The following is a 17,209-nucleotide window of genomic DNA, read 5'->3' on the forward strand; positions in this document are numbered from 1 at the left end:
AGCACGTTTTTGTGCTAGGTTTTTATTGAAGTTCACTATACCTTTATGGGTTTCTCCTTTTGTTTTTGAATGTCATGTTCGTGCATGTATTCAGATCAATTCAATGTGCTGTGGATCCAGCAGGCCTCACTATGAGTAGAGCATTTTCATCATCAAAGAAACCTTCCACTTTGCCTCCGCCACCTACACCAACCACAGTTGCAACATCATGTGCAAAGAAGAAGCAAAGTCCTAGAAGCCCGTTACAGGATCTCAACCGCATTTCCAGCAGCAGCAACAGTAGTTATGCTTCTTCTGGTGTCTCCACTGAAGCCCCAAGGGGTTGCCTCAGGTTCTTGTCTTCCTCTTCTTTTAAAACCCCTGTACACAGACCCAAAAGTCTCTCCAAAACTCCCAACTCAGCCCCTCATGCACTTGCATTGAAACAACCTACATCTAAGTCCTCAAAGGAGAACCTTCCAAAGGGTAATGCTGGGGTGCAAACCAAAAGACTCGCATCGGATAAGCCCCGGACCCTTAGGAAGAATCCCCCATCCCTCAACCAGTGGCAGTCTGGTAAGAAATCAGGATCCAGGACTGGCCAAAAGTTTAAGCCTTGTTCTGCTTTGAAAGAACATGGCAAATGTTCATCTAGATTGCCATCAGCATCCGAGGAGTTAAAGCAAAAGGAGGGTGTTCTGGGAGGGATAAATGATAATGCTGATGAGCATGCCCATCGCAAAGGGTGTGATAATGATGCAAACTTGACTCCTTTGAGTAAAAAAGTTACTGGGTCAGATTTGGATGTTACAGTTTTAGGGGATGCGGAGGAGAACCCAAACACAAGCATTAGTAAAACACCTCCAATTAATGACTCTGTTTCTCCAGAGATACAATGTGGGTCTTCTTTGGTTTCAACAAAAACACCTGTCTGTTATGGTGCTGGTTATGTTGTTTCTGGTGTCACTGACAAGAGGAAATGTAGGCCTAGAGGGATTCTCATTGTAGAAGAGAACAATTCAAGCTTTGATAAAATGACTGCTAACAGTTTTGATGATGATGAGAAAAAAACAAGGGATATTGATGGCAATGCTAGTCCTCCCTTATTGCCTTTGCCAACTGAAGCTTTAGTGCATTGGATTTCTTCTCCACGTAACAAGGGAAAGAAAATTCTGAGTCCGAAACCTGAAAATGAACTAAATCAAAGTCAGGGACTAGCAGAATCCACAACTCTTTGTTCCAGTACTTCACCATCATCCAGTTCTAAAACTTTTTGGAATGTAAGTGAGAGCAGTGACTTGTCTGGTGCTGCTAATGGTGTCAGGAGAAAAGTGAGTTGTTCAATTTCTCCAAGTGGACTTTCTGAAATTCCAGTACCTTTTGATGCCACATTATCGCCTTTTTATACATCCATATTGTTTTCTCCCAGTTCCATGCCTTGTTGTAGGGTAGGTAGCTCAGAAAAAGGAAAAAATGATCGATACAATGTCATTGATGAGAATTCTCCCTTCTCCCTGAATTCATTTGGTAGTGGAAATGTTATTCAAACTCCACAGTCAGATTCCAGTTCAGATTTACATGTTGGATTATCATTGGTGCATGCAGACAATCGAAAGGAAGATAATTCTAATGCTGAACTTAATTCGTTCAATGAAGTTCTTCCATCAGAAAACTTGCTTCTCAATAGTTCTATGCCACTGGAGGATTCTGTTAATTCAAGTTTCCAATTCGATCTCAGCAAACTTCCAAAATTTTTGGATGATCAGGATCCTTGGTTATCTAGTCCTACAATAGAGAATGCATCACAATCCCAGATGAGGATATCATGGAGGGAAGGGTTAATGAGCCAACTTTATGAGGTGGATGAATTTGACTGTTGTAGATGCTTGTCAGATGAAGAAGACCTTGACCATGACTATGGTAGCAAGAGGTTATCAGGTCCTCAAGCCAATGATGAAATACATGACAGAAAATAATTGAACGGTGATGTTGGAATCACTGAAACTGAGGATAATGAACAGGAAATTGATGGACCTGGCAAACCAGCTTTGATATCATGTTCATGTGCTGAGTCCATAAGCACTGATGGAGGGAGTCTAGTTGCTTCAGACTGGACTTTATGCTACATGAACAAGTTATTTGATCCTTAACTTGCTTGCTGTCATGTATCATGTACCCCATCTCCCTCCTCCCCCCTAAAAAAAAAAAATTGCCAAAAGGTGATTATTTGAACAAGATCTTACTTCCTCTAAGGTTATGTGGAAATTCCTCCTCGCTCATAATGTATACTTGGAGATAATGGGGTGAAGGAAGAATTCCTACTTGGAGGAAGCAAATTTTTTTCTATTTTCAATTTAGGAATAATTAACTGCTCAAGTGGTTAGTCAAGTCATTACTGGTTACTCATTAACCACTCTTTCAACATTATTAACTGGTTGAGTAATTAATTGTTTCTAGTACTGACCAGTTCTTGTTTATTTGTAACTTACCCTTCTCCCCAGTTTTCCGTCCTTGTGTTAAGTGAAATTTGTGTTTCCTTCTCCTATTGGTTAACTTACATGTAAGCCACTTATAAAATTTAATGTGTCAGTTTTTATGACTTTGAACAAGGTATCTCTAATTTGTCAATTTGCTATAGGAAATTCTCAATACTAGCTTCATGTCGGTATCTTCCACATACTTTGATATTTTTTTAGAGCTATGATAAAATTGAAGTGAATTTATATGCGAAACACAACATTTGCTCAATATGATCTTATTCGAATTGCGTTTTGGTGTTAAGTTAGTCAAAGTTAAATATGTAGAGGACTGCTTTAAGATTATGTGCGATTAAGCTACTTAATGCGTTTTAATTCTAATTTTGTTGATCCCAACGTGAATGTATTGTAGGGGCAAGTGGTAGAATGTGGCAAATAAACGATAATTACATGCTTAGGGTGAAGGGGCATACATTAACCGTGATGCTCTAAAACGGGTTTAATTTCGGGATCAGAAGTAAAATAATCTGAAAGACATCAACAATAAGACGAAAATAATGTTATTTCCGACTTCAAGTATTTGATTAATCATATGCTTTATTGAATATTTTCACAAACAATGTACATTATTGTATCAACCCTTCATTCACATACTCATCATCTTTTCCTTGCTCAGAAGACACACAAGGGTTGCCACTCACTCATTGATGGACCCATCTTGACAAGTATTGGACACGTCTTCACAACACTAAAAAAAATATACTACTATAGGTTCTATTATTATTACTCTCACATGTTAAAGAATTTTGCCCTCACCAATTATGCATGGATAAAAATATTTGATTATAATATACAAAAAAATTTAGGTTCCAACACTGTTGCCATTGTATTCTCCTTGTTTCTCTTTTCCTTCCAACCCGTCTCTCTCCTGACCAACTTATTATGAAACTGTACTCAAGATTGAAGAATCATACCGACGTGGAGGAAGACCAAGAACTTGGGGATAGGGGAATTTTTATGATTTTATTTGAGACTCCAAAAGTGGTGTCTGAAGAAAGAAATTTGCTTTAGTTTAGGAGTCATTAAGACATTAGGACTCAAATCAGAGTTATATGTTTGTATAGATTATATCAGCATTATATCATATTTGAATTATACCGGATTAGACTAAAATAAAACAAATTGAACTGGATAAAACATTGTGACATAATTAGTCTCTGCAGCAATCACCCTGCCTCATGGTACCAGAATATCTCATCCATCGGACCTTGATTGACAAGCAAATCTAACCAAAGCTTTTGTTAATAGCTATGCTTAGCGCAAGTACAACAGAATTGTATAAGAAAGCTCAAGCATATCCATATTCCGATTATGTGAGAACTTACAAAAAAAATAATAACAAAAGGTTTAAGTAAAAATTCCAAAACTCAACAATTTGACAACCTGTTCATTGGAAACAGATACATAATTTATCTAATTTCTAAACTGTCTTTGTTTTTGGGGTCTTCTTCCTGGATTGTTTCCTGGGAATTGAGTTCTTCATACCCATAAAAAATAGCAATGCACCAAAAAGTGCTGTGCTCTGCCATCAAAAGTGAGCACACATGTTAAGTTCTCACACATATAAAACCATCAGCCAGAAACACAGGAAATAACAACAGTTTGCACATACCTGAATGAAATCATTCAGCAGTAAACTATATTCAGGCTTATTAGGCCTGTAGTTATAGAAATCATACAGAATTGGAGTAGTAAGCGCCAGATGCAAAAGCTACAAAAAAAAAAAGGAAGAAAAATTTCAATCTGGATTACAATGTTTTAGGACCAAAACAAAGATCAAAACTTGAAAAGTAAATTTAAGAATGACAACTTCTGTTCATTCCAAAGCTAAGAGAGAAAGCCATTACCAGAAGAAAAGATCCAAGTGTGCTGCCAAACACAAATAGAATCCCTCCAACCCCCTTTAGAAATATGATAGAGGCAATGACTTGCCGAACCTGTATTTAGCATTTCAATCAGAAAGGCAACAAGAAGTGAAAATTGAATTTCATACCAAAAATATATAATATAAGAAAAGATGGCCTTACATTAATATCTGGTATCCCTATCCCCAATTTGGAGGATAAATTCTTCCTCACAACAGTGAGCTTGGGAATCAACTCCTTTGCAATGGGTCCTCCAGTGGCATCAAATTCATTAAACCTGGCAGCACCCGTTCTATGTAAATGCAAAAGTACTAAATGTTGCCTTATAGCATTATCAGCAAACTACAGATGACTTTAGAAATCCACCCAAAAAAAAAAAAAAATTACTTTAGCAACCCAATATTTGGTTGGCTAAAATCTCATCTCTAGGCACATTCATAAACATCAAACTGCTGATCCACCACTAAGCAAGTTACAAAATAAGGTAATAAGACTTGAAACAGCAGAAAAGGCTGTGGCTGGCAACAGAAATGCATTCCTAGTAACAAGTCTCCAAGATCATATCAGAGCGATAACATTTATTAAAGTCATAATCTCTGCAAAAATTACATATAGCACTTTGGTCCTTGTATTTTTATGTAACAAGTACAATTGGAAAACCAGTCAGCTGAGTTCTTACTCTATCACTTGATTTCTCAACAGAGCTAGGCTGTTAAGCTATTATATTCAATATGTTCCCATACCCCCAATATAGACAAAATGGAGCATTAAAGGCCGCAGAATTCACCAGAAAAAGAAGAAGAAAAACCAACAAAAACTGTAAAGGAATATGATAGGTTTTGAATTTAACAGTGAAAATTAGAAGACAAAACAAGTAGGAGCAAGCTCCAAGTACAGTATTATAAACATGGAATGTAGCAACTGTATTAAAATCGGACAAAAAAATAAAGAATATCAGAGAAGCAAAATGCTATCTCTGCCCAGTGGCTACAGCAACCCAAAATCACCCAAATGATCCGAGACCCCCTCTATTCCCTTCATATTCATATTCCCTTCCATGATTGTAGCATCGTCTTCACTCTTCACCAATTCCCTGCTGCCAATCTACTCCACTACATTTCCCAACTCATTCCCATTCTACCTTTATATCCCTTCTCCCTCTACACTATACATGAATTGGAGGCTGAGGCACTCAAGATTTAAAGGACCATCAGACTAATAGTTTACTTAGCAAGAATTAAAACATTTCATCATATTATTAGTGTTTCATAGCTCCTTGTATATTGTATTGTGCACAAACTTGTGTAAAACCCATGTTAACTGAGCCATTTAAACTATTATCGCTTTACAAAACTAATTACCCAGAGCCTCAAGTTATTTGTGTGAATTAACTTGTTGAGTATAATCTTAGATTGAGATAAATCGAAAAAAGTTAGATACGTACATGCATAGAAATATAAATAAGATAGCAAGCACTATTCACCATCCATATTTCCAAGGAATTCTCTTAAACTGATAATCAGATGTTTCAGGACATATAAATCATCTTGACAATTAAATCTATCAGTTTTTGGTCTGAGCCTAACTTGCTACCAAACTGTTAAAACTAAACGCAAACTTGAAAATCTTCAACGATTTGAAGGGAGTAACTTAAAAGGAAAAGCAACACTAAACCCATATTGGTGTGCAACTTAAGATTTCAGCAGTGCATTGGTTGTTGTTTTTGTTACTAATATGTAACAATATTTATATTCAAGATCACATAACAATCTCAACGTGCTAGTATACCTAAGACAAATAATTAATTAATTAATAACTTACATAAAAACCATGAAGCGCCGTAGACAACTCTCTTTACTAGAAGATGCATCATTAAACTCTAACAGCTCATCATAGTTTCGAAGAGAATAATTGAATAACAGGAAGAAACCCAATTATGAAAACAGATTCAAACTATATCTATTAAAGAATATTATGGGTTTGTATTCTATCAACGAGTCTCTAAATTGAAAACACAAACTAAATGAAGACCCAGATGCCCTAAAACGAAAATACAGTGAAAAAAGTAGGAGTTAAGATGGATGGATCTGAAGAGAGAGAGAGAGAGAGAAAGAGAAAGAGGACTTACATCTGCCATGCGGAGAGGATGAAGAGGGAAGCAAAGAGGACACGACCCATAAAGGAGAAGAAACCCATATTCTCTTTTCTCTTTCGCAGTTGCAGCAGGAGAAGGAAGTAACGAGAGAAAGAGAAGAAGAGGGACAGAGTCGCAGTGTTGAACGGTACTGTGATTGATGTCTGTGGTCAATTTGCTTATGATGTTTTTTTTTTTTTTTTTTTTTGATTCGTCAATGTACCAAATATAACGTTGGACACTTCTATATTTAAAAGTCACGAGCAAAAATGTCTTCCAAGAAAAAAAACATATGCTTCATTTTTTATTTTTTTCATAAATACATGTATGCTTAACTTACCCCTTTATTTTGTTTATCGTTAAATATATAAAGAGTTGGATGGCAAAAAATAAATAAATAAAAGGATAAGTAAGGAAAATATTAAACCATGAACATGATTGAAGTTAACTATTTTAACTTAAACTAAGTAAATGGTTATAATTTATTGGAAATTATTAATTAATTAATAGAAAAATATCTATCATTTTAAATGACATAAAATTATGTCCTTTTTAATGAAATTACGTCATTTTCGTAAGTTTTTACATTCTCTCTCCTCTATTTTCTTTTTATTTCTAATTTTATAAAGGGAAAACGTTCGTGCTTTTAAAGGATATAACTTTGTGTCATTTTTAATTTTAACCGTTGATTTATGTCAATCAACGGTTAAGATTTATTGAATTTTATTGCGAATTAATAATTAATTAATAAGTTTGACACAATAAATCCTAACCGTTGATTGACGAAAATCAACGGTTAGGATTTAAAATGACAAAGAATTATATCCTTTAAAAGGACAAACATTTTTTTTCCTATAAAACACATCAAAACGATGTGGTTTCATTAAAAATGACAAACACTAAACACTTAATCAATTATAACCATTAGATTGACGGTGATTAGATTGGTCGTAATTTGTGGTGGTAAGTATATTTTTTCCCTAAATAATGTTTAAAAAAAACAAAAAACAAAAAATGAAGGGGGGTTAAGTAATGTAAAATAAAATAAAATTAAGGTTAGTTAGTTAAAAAAACTTGTTAAAACATGAGAAATAATGTATAACTTATCCTAATTTTAAATGAAAAGTGTAATATAAACAAGTTTATGATAAAGGTTTGAACCTCAAAAACACCATTTATGAAATTTAATTAAATTTATCGTTCCATAACAAAAAAAAATTAGTGTCATACCTAAAATGTATAAAGATGCCAAAATATATTATTATATTTTAGGGATATATTTTTCTTATGTTGTAGGAAAAAAATTACTTCATGTTGTAGAAATAAAAGTATAAGTGGGACCCACATGTAAGAGGAGAGAGAAAAAAGAATGGTGGGACCTAATTCCTTTTTGTGTGTGTAGAAGAGTTGTTTATCTCATGTAAAATGAGATAAACATAACCCTATATTTTAACACAAAACAAGCTATTTTGATCTAAAACTGTCAGTTTTGAAGATTCAAAACAACTTTTTTCTATAATTTAACTTATTGTAATTGGTTTTTAAATAAAGTCAATTGTACATATAATTAAGTGTAAAAATTTTCCACATCTAACACAAACACACCCTTAATTTAATTGTCATTTACCATTAATTTTAACTAATTTAATTCACAATTTTTTTTCTTTTAAATTTTATGAACAATGCTTTTTTTTGGGCTATTTAATTTTTAAATGTACTCATATAGTGAAATTGGATTTATTTTTTTCAGCTAGGAAAAATCAGATTCTAAGAAATCTTTCTTCCCTTTATCGGTTTATCCCACACGATGCTACAAGTTTTTCCCTTTTTATTTTCAGAGTTTGATCAAGAACTCATTTTGCATATTGAGTAGTTTTTCAATTATATCAAGGAGGAGAGGTATACTTTTGGAATCTGGGTATTTATATGAACACCACCCCCAACATATAATTCTTATGGGGATGTTTAGTACGAGAGATATATTTTTTTATCTTGAAAAAAATATGGTTGAGGATTTAGTAGGAATTTTTTTATTCCGGGTAAGTTACGAAAAAGTGTTTAGTTGGCCAAAATTTGGCGGAAAAGTTGGATTCATTTTACTGATACTATGTTTGGTTGATGATAAAATATTGATGGGATAATTATTTGACTCAACATATTATATTCAGAATCTAAGACCCTAGGCAAAAAAAAAAAATACCAAAGGATGAGTGGGATAATTATTTGCCTTTGTGTAGTTGAAAATGGAAATACCTGGGGAAATTATTTGCTGAGATTTTTTTCACAATATCCACCAAACATGGTAATTAAATATTCCCCATCTCACTTCTCCATCATTCCATTCCAAATACCCATACCAAACACTCCCTAAGAGTTCGTCAATATTTCGCACAATACTGCTTGAATGTATATTTATGCATGCTCTTGTTCTAGTATCTAAAAATAGGGTTTAATGTCACTCATTGTAAAGAAACAATTCAATCCAAAAGTTTAAGCTCTTGAGACATATAAAATTATTAATGTAGTATCACCCATCAACTTATGATGTATACTATTCTTTAACATGCCCCCTCATACTAGAGCCCATTAGACTTAAAGGGTAGATAATACACAAACATACTTACATGTGCTAAGAAACTCCAAAAGACTTAATTAATTATGAATTAATTGTTGGGGGGGGGAGATGAGGGTCTTTTTAATGATTTATACTATTCTTTAACGCTCATGTTGTAGAAGATAATTTTATCTCCTATACACATAAAAGTGTGAGGGGTCCATGTTTGTTTTTCCCTCTGTAAAGAACCAATTTAACCCATAAACTATTTATCTAACACGCCCCCTCCTCACAAGAGAGCCCATTGGGCTTGGAGTGTGGACAATGTACAGGCACAACTACATGTGCTAAGAAAGAAATTTCACTGGAAAGAAAGTGGAGGATAAGCTTTTAGGCGAGGGTCTCTTTAATGATTTTTATCTCCTATACCATATAAAGAACCAATTCACCTAAAAGTTTAAGCTAGTGAGTGAGGACTTTTTAATGATTTATATTATTCTCTAATACTCTCTTCTCTTGTACATGATCCCATTTAGACCTCACACACTTCTATATATGTATAGAATATAACATGAGAGACATTCCTTAAAAATATAGGTGGAACAAGGCGCATTTACATTTAGTCTTTGTCTCTTTTTGTGCTTTGGAGTATAGTTTGTCATTACTTTTTTTTTTTTTTGTCATTACTTTTGTATCACAATTTCATACTTCAAGATCATATTGATCATTCTTCTCTCACTATATTTTTCGTTCAATCTACCATAGGTATTGATAAAATTTAGGGTTTAATATTTTTATTTTTGTTGCAGAAATTTTTTTTCTGTCACATTCACATAAAAAGTGTATGAATCCCATTATAAAAAGAAGAAATAAAAAAGTTTGAGACTTGTTAACTTTTATGTGAGTGTGACAGATTTTTATTTTACAGCAGTAGTAGAGATAATTTTTCCCAAATTTTATGTTGTAATTTTTATTGTTGATGAGCACATGGAGGATTTGCAGAAAATAATTGATATAGCGCGGTTCAGTAGTTCTGGTTCTTGCTTTTAGGAATTTTTTTTGGTCTTCCTGTTGGGCTTCCTCCTTCAATGCTAAGCCCAAGCCCATTTGAGGGTTTCCTAAAATCCCTAACCCTAATTTCCACCTCCTCTATATATACTCATTAGTTGTGGGTGGAGACTAGGTCAGATTTGAGAGAACAAATTTGAGAGAATTATTTGATTGTTTGAGCAAAGCTTTATGCTTTGCATTTGAGAGATCTCTAGAGAGAGTTTGAGTGAAACACCTATAGGGTAGTTTGATTATCACCATTGTTGGAGAGGTTGAGTTAACCACCACATTGGTGTATTTGATTATTTGTAACCATTATTTTCATAGTGAATTTCTGATATGGACTAGGTCACTTGGGTTTTTACTTTTTCATTCAAGAAGGTTTTCCCACGTTAAATCTGGTTGTGTTCTTTGCTCTCTCCTGTTTTTTGTTTTGATTTTTCCGCTGCGCTGCCTGACCTGGTGAAGTTCAGGCCGAGGTATTGCCGAGATCCGGGATCAGGATCAGGATCTTATTGATTGACTTTCGCACAAAGGCTGCTTAGCCGAGCTTGAGGGAATCGAGTTTTTTCCCAACAGCGGTATCAAAGCCCGAGTTCGACGGGTTCTGAGGGAGACGAGATGGAGACCAGTGGCATAACTCATGATGGAGATATGTTCAAGTTGACCGCAGATAACTTCACTTATTGGAGTCCGATGATGGAAGATCATCTCTACTGCAAAGATTTACATGAGCCCATTATCCTTGATGAGAGACCGGCAGGCAAGACCGATAAGGAGTGGGAGATCCTGAGTCGGAAGGCGGTAGCCACGATCAAGAAATATATTGATAAAAGCCTCTTTGAGCACGTGTCCGAATTCACGAACGCGTATGAGTTGTGGACGAAGCTAGAGTCCATGATTCAGAAGAAGACTCCCAGGAATAAAGCACACCTGGTTCACCGACTTGTTAAGCTTGAATACAAGGACGGCATGAGCATGATTGAACACCTGAACACCTACAAAGGTATTGTGAATCAGCTGTCAAAGGCTGATATGAAAATTGATGAAGAATTGCAGGCATTGCTGTTGTTGAGCTCGCTGCCAGAAAGCTGGGATACTCTGGTGGTGACCCTGAATAACTCGACTCCAGATGGAAAATTGAAGATGGATGTCGTGACAGACAGCCTCTTGGGCGAAGAATCCAGGAGAAGAGAACGAGGTACTTCGAGTACGTCTGAGGCCAACGTTGCTGAGAACAAAGGGAAATCCGACTCCCGCGGTAGAAGCAAAAGCCGAGGTAGAGGTCGTGACAGACGAGACAAGTCCAGAGGTCGGTCAAAGCCGAAATATGAGTTGAAGTGCTTTTACTGTTGAAAGACAGGCCATAAGAAGCCAGACTGCTGAACCCTGCAAAATGATGAGAAGAACGGCTCTGTGAAGCTGGATCAGATTATTCCCAAGAAGAGGGAAGACAAGAGCACCACTGCGGTGGCTGCCAACCCGGATACCGAGATATTCCTCCTTGGTGAGGATAATTATTTGAATGTTGCATATGATGACTGCACTTGGATTGTTGACTCTGGTGCCTCCTTCCACGTTACTCCACACAAAGGTTTTTTTCTCCTCTTACCGAGGTGGTGATTTTGGAGTCGTGAAGATGGGAAATCAAGTGACCAGCAAGATTGTTGGTGTCAGTGATGTAACTCTGACCACGGATGTCGGATGCCGACTTGTGTTGAAAGATGTAAGGCATGTTCCTGACATGCGTTTGAACCTAATCTCGGTAGGAAAACTTGATGATGTCGGGTTAGTGAACTACTTCGGTAGTGTGAGATGGAAGCTGGCCAAGGGAAACTTGGTCGTGGCCCGAGGTAAGAAGGAAGGCTCCTTATACGTGATGCAAGGAAAGATTAATGGCGGAGAAGCCAATTCTGTCCGAGATGAACCTAGCTTGGAGCTATGGCACAAGCGCCTCGGCCACATGAGCGAGAAAGGGCTACAGATCCTGAACAAGAAAGGATTATTGACCGGGTTGAAAGGCCAAGCGTTGGAGAGTTGCACGCACTGCCTAGCTGGAAAGCAGCACCAGGTTTCTTTTGTGAGACCGGATCAACCTAGACGACGCAGGTATATTCTTGACCTCGTCCATACTGATGTCTGCTCCATGTCTGAAAGATCTCTTGGAGGAGCTCAGTACTTTGTTTCATTTATTGATGACCATTCCCGCAAAGTGTGGGTATTTTTGTTGAAGTCTAAAGACCAGGTACTCCAATCATTTAAATAATTCCATGCTATGGTTGAAAGGGAGTCTGGCAAGAAATTGAAGGTGATCCGATCTGATAATGGTGGTGAGTATTGCGGCCCATTTGATGCATACTGCAGAGCGGCCATGATTCGACTAGAGAAAACGCCTCCCAAGACACCTCAGCTGAATGGACTGGCTGAGCGGATGAACAGAACTATTGAAGAAAAGGTCTGAAGCATGTTATCCAATGCCGGATTGCCGAAATCATTCTGGGGAGAAGCCGTCAAAACTGCTGTTGATTTAATCAACCTCTCACCATCACGGCCACTTGAAGGAGAAATTCCAGAAGAAGTCTGGACAGGTCGGAAAGCGGCCTATAATCAATTGAAAGTGTTTGGATGCCGAGCTTTCGTGCATATCCCTAAAAAGATGAAAGGGCAAAACTTGATGCGAAGACAAAGGAATGCATCTATCTCGGTTCATCGAAATCTGAGTTCAGATTCCGACTTTGGGATCCAATCAATAAAAAGATCGTGAGAAGCCGAGATGTGATCTTTCATGAGCATGAGAACATTCATGACATCTCGAAGCCCAAAGTCTGGGTTACTGTCAGACGTGAAGAACCCATCCCTCCTGTCTGAGCTGAAGCAGGGGGAGAAAATCAAGAAAATGAAGAAAATGATGATCAGCAACAAGCTGAAGATGACCAAGACACTGAGGTCCGAGTTGAGGATGAGATCTGGGATGAGAATGATGAACCAGGTTCTCAAGCTGAAGAACAACCAAGATATTCAACTCGAGAAAGAAGACCCTCTACGAGATACCCATCTGATGAATACACCATTGTTGCTGAAGACGGTGAGCCTCAGAGTTATGATGAGGCTGTGATGAGCTCAGAGAAAGAAGAATGGGAAAAGGCAATGCAAGACGAGATGAAGTCTCTGCACGAGAATCAGACTTATGAGCTGACTGAGTTGCCAAAAGGAAGACGAGCTCTGAAGAATAAATGAGTCTACAAGATTAAGAATGAAGAGAACGGGCTGAAGCCGAGATACAAAGCCCGGATTGTAGTGAAAGGCTGCAATCAGAAGAAAAGGAGTAGACTTTGAGGAGATTTTTTCTCCTGTGGTGAAAATGACCTCGGTCCGAACCGTGTTAGCCATGGCGGCTTCGATGGACCTCGAGGTAGAACAAATGGACGTGAAGACGGCATTCCTTCACGGTGATTTAGAAGAAGAGATATATATGGAGCAACCTGAAGGATTCCAAGCTCCAGACCAAGAAGACTTGGTATGTCGATTGAAGAAGAGCCTCTATGGCTTGAAGCAAGCACCTCGACAGTGGTACAAGAAATTTGAATCATTCATGATTGATCATAAGTAGGGGTGTCAATATGGGTTGACACGACACGAATTTGACACGACACGAATTCGACACGACACAAATACATCAACACGAACACGACACGAATTTTCATTCGTGTCAAAATCTTCAACACTGACACGACACGAATTTTTTGCGGGTTGACACGACACGACACGAATAACACGCAAAATACGGGACAAAACGGTAATTGACAAAAAAATTTAAAAAAATAGATCGAAAATAAATAAAAAATTAAAAAATAATAATAAAAAAATAATAATTAAAAATAATACGGGTCGACACGAACACGAATTCATAAACACGAACACGACACGAATTTTTTTACGGGTCAACCCGAACACGAATTTTCGTGTCGTGTCGCGGGTCGACCCGCGTGTCAAAACCCATATTGACACCCCTAATCATAAGTTTGAGAAGACTGAAGCCGACCACTGCGTATTTGTGAAGAGGTATGAGGCCAGAGATTTTATGATATTGTTGTTATATGTTGACGACATGCTTATTGAAGGGAAAGATAAATCGAGAAAAACCGCCCTGAAAAAAGCGTTGAGCTCGTCCTTCGCAATGAAGGACCTCGGCCCTGCAAAGCAGATTCTCGGAATCAAGATCATCCGAGATAGACAGAAGAAGCTACTGTGGCTAAGTCAAGAAAAATATATTGAGAAGATTCTGAAGAGATTCAGCATGGACAAAGCCAAAACAGTGAGCACCCCCTAGCCGGACACATAAAGCTGAACCAGAAGCAATGTCCGAGATCTGATGAAGACAAAGATGAGATGATGAAGGTCCCTTACCAATCCGCCGTCGGAAGCTTGATGTATGCAATGGTTTGCACTAGACCCGACTTGGCGTATGCTGTTGGAATGGTAAGCCGGTATCTGTCAAACCCCGGCAAAGAGCACTGGGAAGCAGTGAAGTGGATCTTCAAGTACCTCCGAGGTACGACCGACTTATGTCTCCAATTTGGAGAAGGCAAAACCGAGTTGCAAGGCTACTCGGATTCTGATTTAGAGGGAGACGCCGACTCGAGGAAGTCGACTACAAAATATTTGATGAGATTTGCCGGAGGAGCTGTCTCTTGGCAATCAAGACTTCAGAAATGTGTTGCACTATCGACAACTGAGGCTGAGTACATTGCTGCTACTGAGGCAAGCAAAGAAATGCTGTGGATGAAAAAGTTCCTCATGGAACTCGGCCATGAACAAGACAAGTACGAGCTGGGTTGTGACAATCAAAACGCAATCCATCTTGCGAAGAATTCGACCTATCACTCCCGCACTAAGCATATTGATGTGAGGCATCACTGGATCCGGGATGTGGTGGAAGGTGGAGAGCTCGAACTCGTCAAGGTGCACACTGACCAAAATTGGTTCGACATGATGACAAAGCCGGTTCCAGCAAGAAAATTTGATGACTGCTGTGAAGGAGCCGGGTTGATGCTGAAGCCGGCGCATTGAAGTCGGAGGGGGAGATTTGTTGGGCTTCCTCCTTCAATGCTAAGCCCAAGCCCATTTGAGGGGTTTCCTAAAAACCCTAACCCTAATTTCCACCTCCTCTATATATACTCATTAGTTGTGGGTGGAGACTAGGTCAGATTTGAGAGAACAAATTTGAGAGAATTATTTGATTGTTTGAGCAAAGCTTTATGCTTGCATTTGAGAGATCTCTAGAGAGAGTTTGAGTGAAACACCTCTAGGGTAGTTTGATTATCACCATTGTTGGAGAGGTTGAGTTAACCACCACATTGGTGTATTTGATTATTTGTAACCATTATTTTCATAGTGGATTTCTGATCTGGACTAGGTCACTTGGGTTTTTACTTCTTCATTCAAGAAGGTTTTCCCATGTTAAATCTGATTGTGTTCTTCTTCTCTCTCCTGTTTTTTGTTTTGATTTTTCCGCTGCGCTGCCTGACCTGGTGAAGTTCAGACCGAGGTATTGCCGAGATCCGGGATCAGGATCTTGTTGATTGACTTCTGCACAAAGGCTGCTTAGCCGAGCTTGAGGAACCGAGTTTTTTCCGAACACTTCCCACTTCTATGATGTTGTGGTATAGAATTTTGCTATTCTTGTAATGTGAGGTGGAACTTGTGTTCAAGGATCTATAAGATCTTTGGTGGGCGCGGCTGCATAACTTGATGAATGTAGTTAACGGTCAAACCGAGCTTTTCTTGTGTATGTAGTAATTCATGAATTCAAAGATGACCGATGCCTAATTTCAATTCTGTACTGCTCTAATAAAAGAGTTTTCTTGGATTTGAATGGTTCTGCAATTCAACACTCGTGATTTTAATATTTTAATGCTTGTGTTAGATAACTCCAAAAGACTAGTTTCATTCTTACAGTAATTGAGGACTATTTCGAGGACAACTTGAGATTTAGATAGCTTATAATGTGTTGGTAACTTGGTATATACGAAAGCACAATAGAATATGGGACATCGAAATTTAGTTAATATCACCTTTGAAAGCTTTCCGCTAATCCAAAATTTGTTTTATTATAATTTGATATTATAGGCTCGACTTTGATATAGTGACTCTTTGTCATATAAAATTTATATTTTTCAAAATAAAAAAAGTATAATTAATAAAACAATTATGTTGAGATTAAAATAAATTTGACAAACAGATAATTAAATAAATTAAAAAATGCATTATTATATTTTAAAAATTATATATATCTTAAATTCTTTTGAGCCCATTTTTTGTTTGGCGGGTTTAAAGCAGAAATCAACCAGCGGTATATGATAATTACCTCAAATTTAAAAAAATTTAAGGATAATATAAAAAATTGTTAATCAGAATTAAGAATAAAAAATGTACATGTCCAAATACAAAGGATTGAAGTTGACAATATTAATTTTTTATAATTTGTTATGAATTTAAATCTCTATATTATTTTTGTGTAATTTTTATGTGGAGTTCGTGCAAAATTTAAAGTTGAAGGGATTCAATCAGATCAAATCGTTATATTTTTGGAGAAATATCACATTTTTCCATTTTGTAATCAAAATTAATTATTATAATTATTAATTTTCTCTTTTACATTAAAGGTATTTTATATATGTTATAATTTTACCATATTATAAATGAAATATGTATATTAAAACAATTTTTTTTTTTCAATATTTCTCATGTTGTCAATTTTTTTTTAGTTTTTGAAATGTTCTTTTCTTGATTGACATTGAGAAATCAGTCATGTTTTTTCTAATACATTACGAGAACGGTGTAATGCAAATCAACATCTCAATGTTATACATATGTATTAAAACAAAAAAGCATTGAAATATCTGTTCATGACACACTGACTTCTCAATGCCAAGAAGAAAAAAAATCATTTCAAGAAATAAACATCAAAGGTTAATAGAATACGAAATATTAAAAAAAAAGGAATAATTCCGTAAATAACCCCCGACAATAGTTCAATTTTCCTTCAACAATTTATAAAAAAATGTAATGGCGACATGGTAATGCAGTG

The 17,209-nt window shown here is 36.7% G+C and overlaps 2 protein-coding genes across 2 annotated transcripts; one reads left to right on the forward strand and one right to left on the reverse strand.

Annotated features, from left to right (window-relative positions):
• The first annotated feature begins 74 nt into the window (after positions 1-74).
• On the forward strand, positions 75-2,129 carry LOC133313636 (uncharacterized). Its single transcript, XM_061515033.1, has 2 exons — positions 75-1,925; positions 2,001-2,129. Exons 1-2 carry the CDS (start codon positions 75-77, stop codon positions 2,127-2,129), a joined length of 1,980 nt encoding a protein of 659 aa, XP_061371017.1.
• Positions 2,130-3,695: 1,566 nt separating this feature from the next.
• Positions 3,696-6,676, reverse strand: LOC133313617 (uncharacterized). Its single transcript, XM_061515014.1, has 5 exons — positions 6,510-6,676; positions 4,544-4,658; positions 4,364-4,453; positions 4,129-4,227; positions 3,696-4,038 (listed from the first exon to the last, which is right to left on the reverse strand). The coding sequence occupies exons 1-5, from the start codon at positions 6,575-6,577 to the stop codon at positions 3,937-3,939; spliced, it is 474 nt and encodes a 157-aa protein (XP_061370998.1). The 5' UTR covers positions 6,578-6,676; the 3' UTR covers positions 3,696-3,936.
• Positions 6,677-17,209: the final 10,533 nt, after the last annotated feature.

Source organism: Gastrolobium bilobum, unplaced genomic scaffold (genome assembly GCF_033153095.1).
Source record: "Gastrolobium bilobum isolate Gb01-03AN ecotype WA unplaced genomic scaffold, APGP_CSIRO_Gbil_v1 utg33260, whole genome shotgun sequence".
Classification (NCBI taxonomy): domain Eukaryota; kingdom Viridiplantae; phylum Streptophyta; class Magnoliopsida; order Fabales; family Fabaceae; genus Gastrolobium; species Gastrolobium bilobum.

Bases quoted from the DNA above. Each gene is read 5' to 3' on its own strand.
- LOC133313636 (XM_061515033.1), top strand. From the start codon at position 75: ATGTTCGTGCATGTATTCAGATCAATTCAATGTGCTGTGGATCCAGCA. The intron at 1,926-2,000 runs GCCAATGATGAA...GATAATGAACAG, and splicing joins AGAGGTTATCAGGTCCTCAA to GAAATTGATGGACCTGGCAA.
- LOC133313617 (XM_061515014.1), bottom strand. From the start codon at position 6,577: ATGGGTTTCTTCTCCTTTATGGGTCGTGTCCTCTTTGCTTCCCTCTTC. The intron at 4,659-6,509 runs GTAAGTCCTCTT...GGGTGCTGCCAG, and splicing joins ATCCTCTCCGCATGGCAGAT to GTTTAATGAATTTGATGCCA. The intron at 4,228-4,363 runs GTAATGGCTTTC...TTTTTTTTGTAG, and splicing joins CACTTGGATCTTTTCTTCTG to CTTTTGCATCTGGCGCTTAC.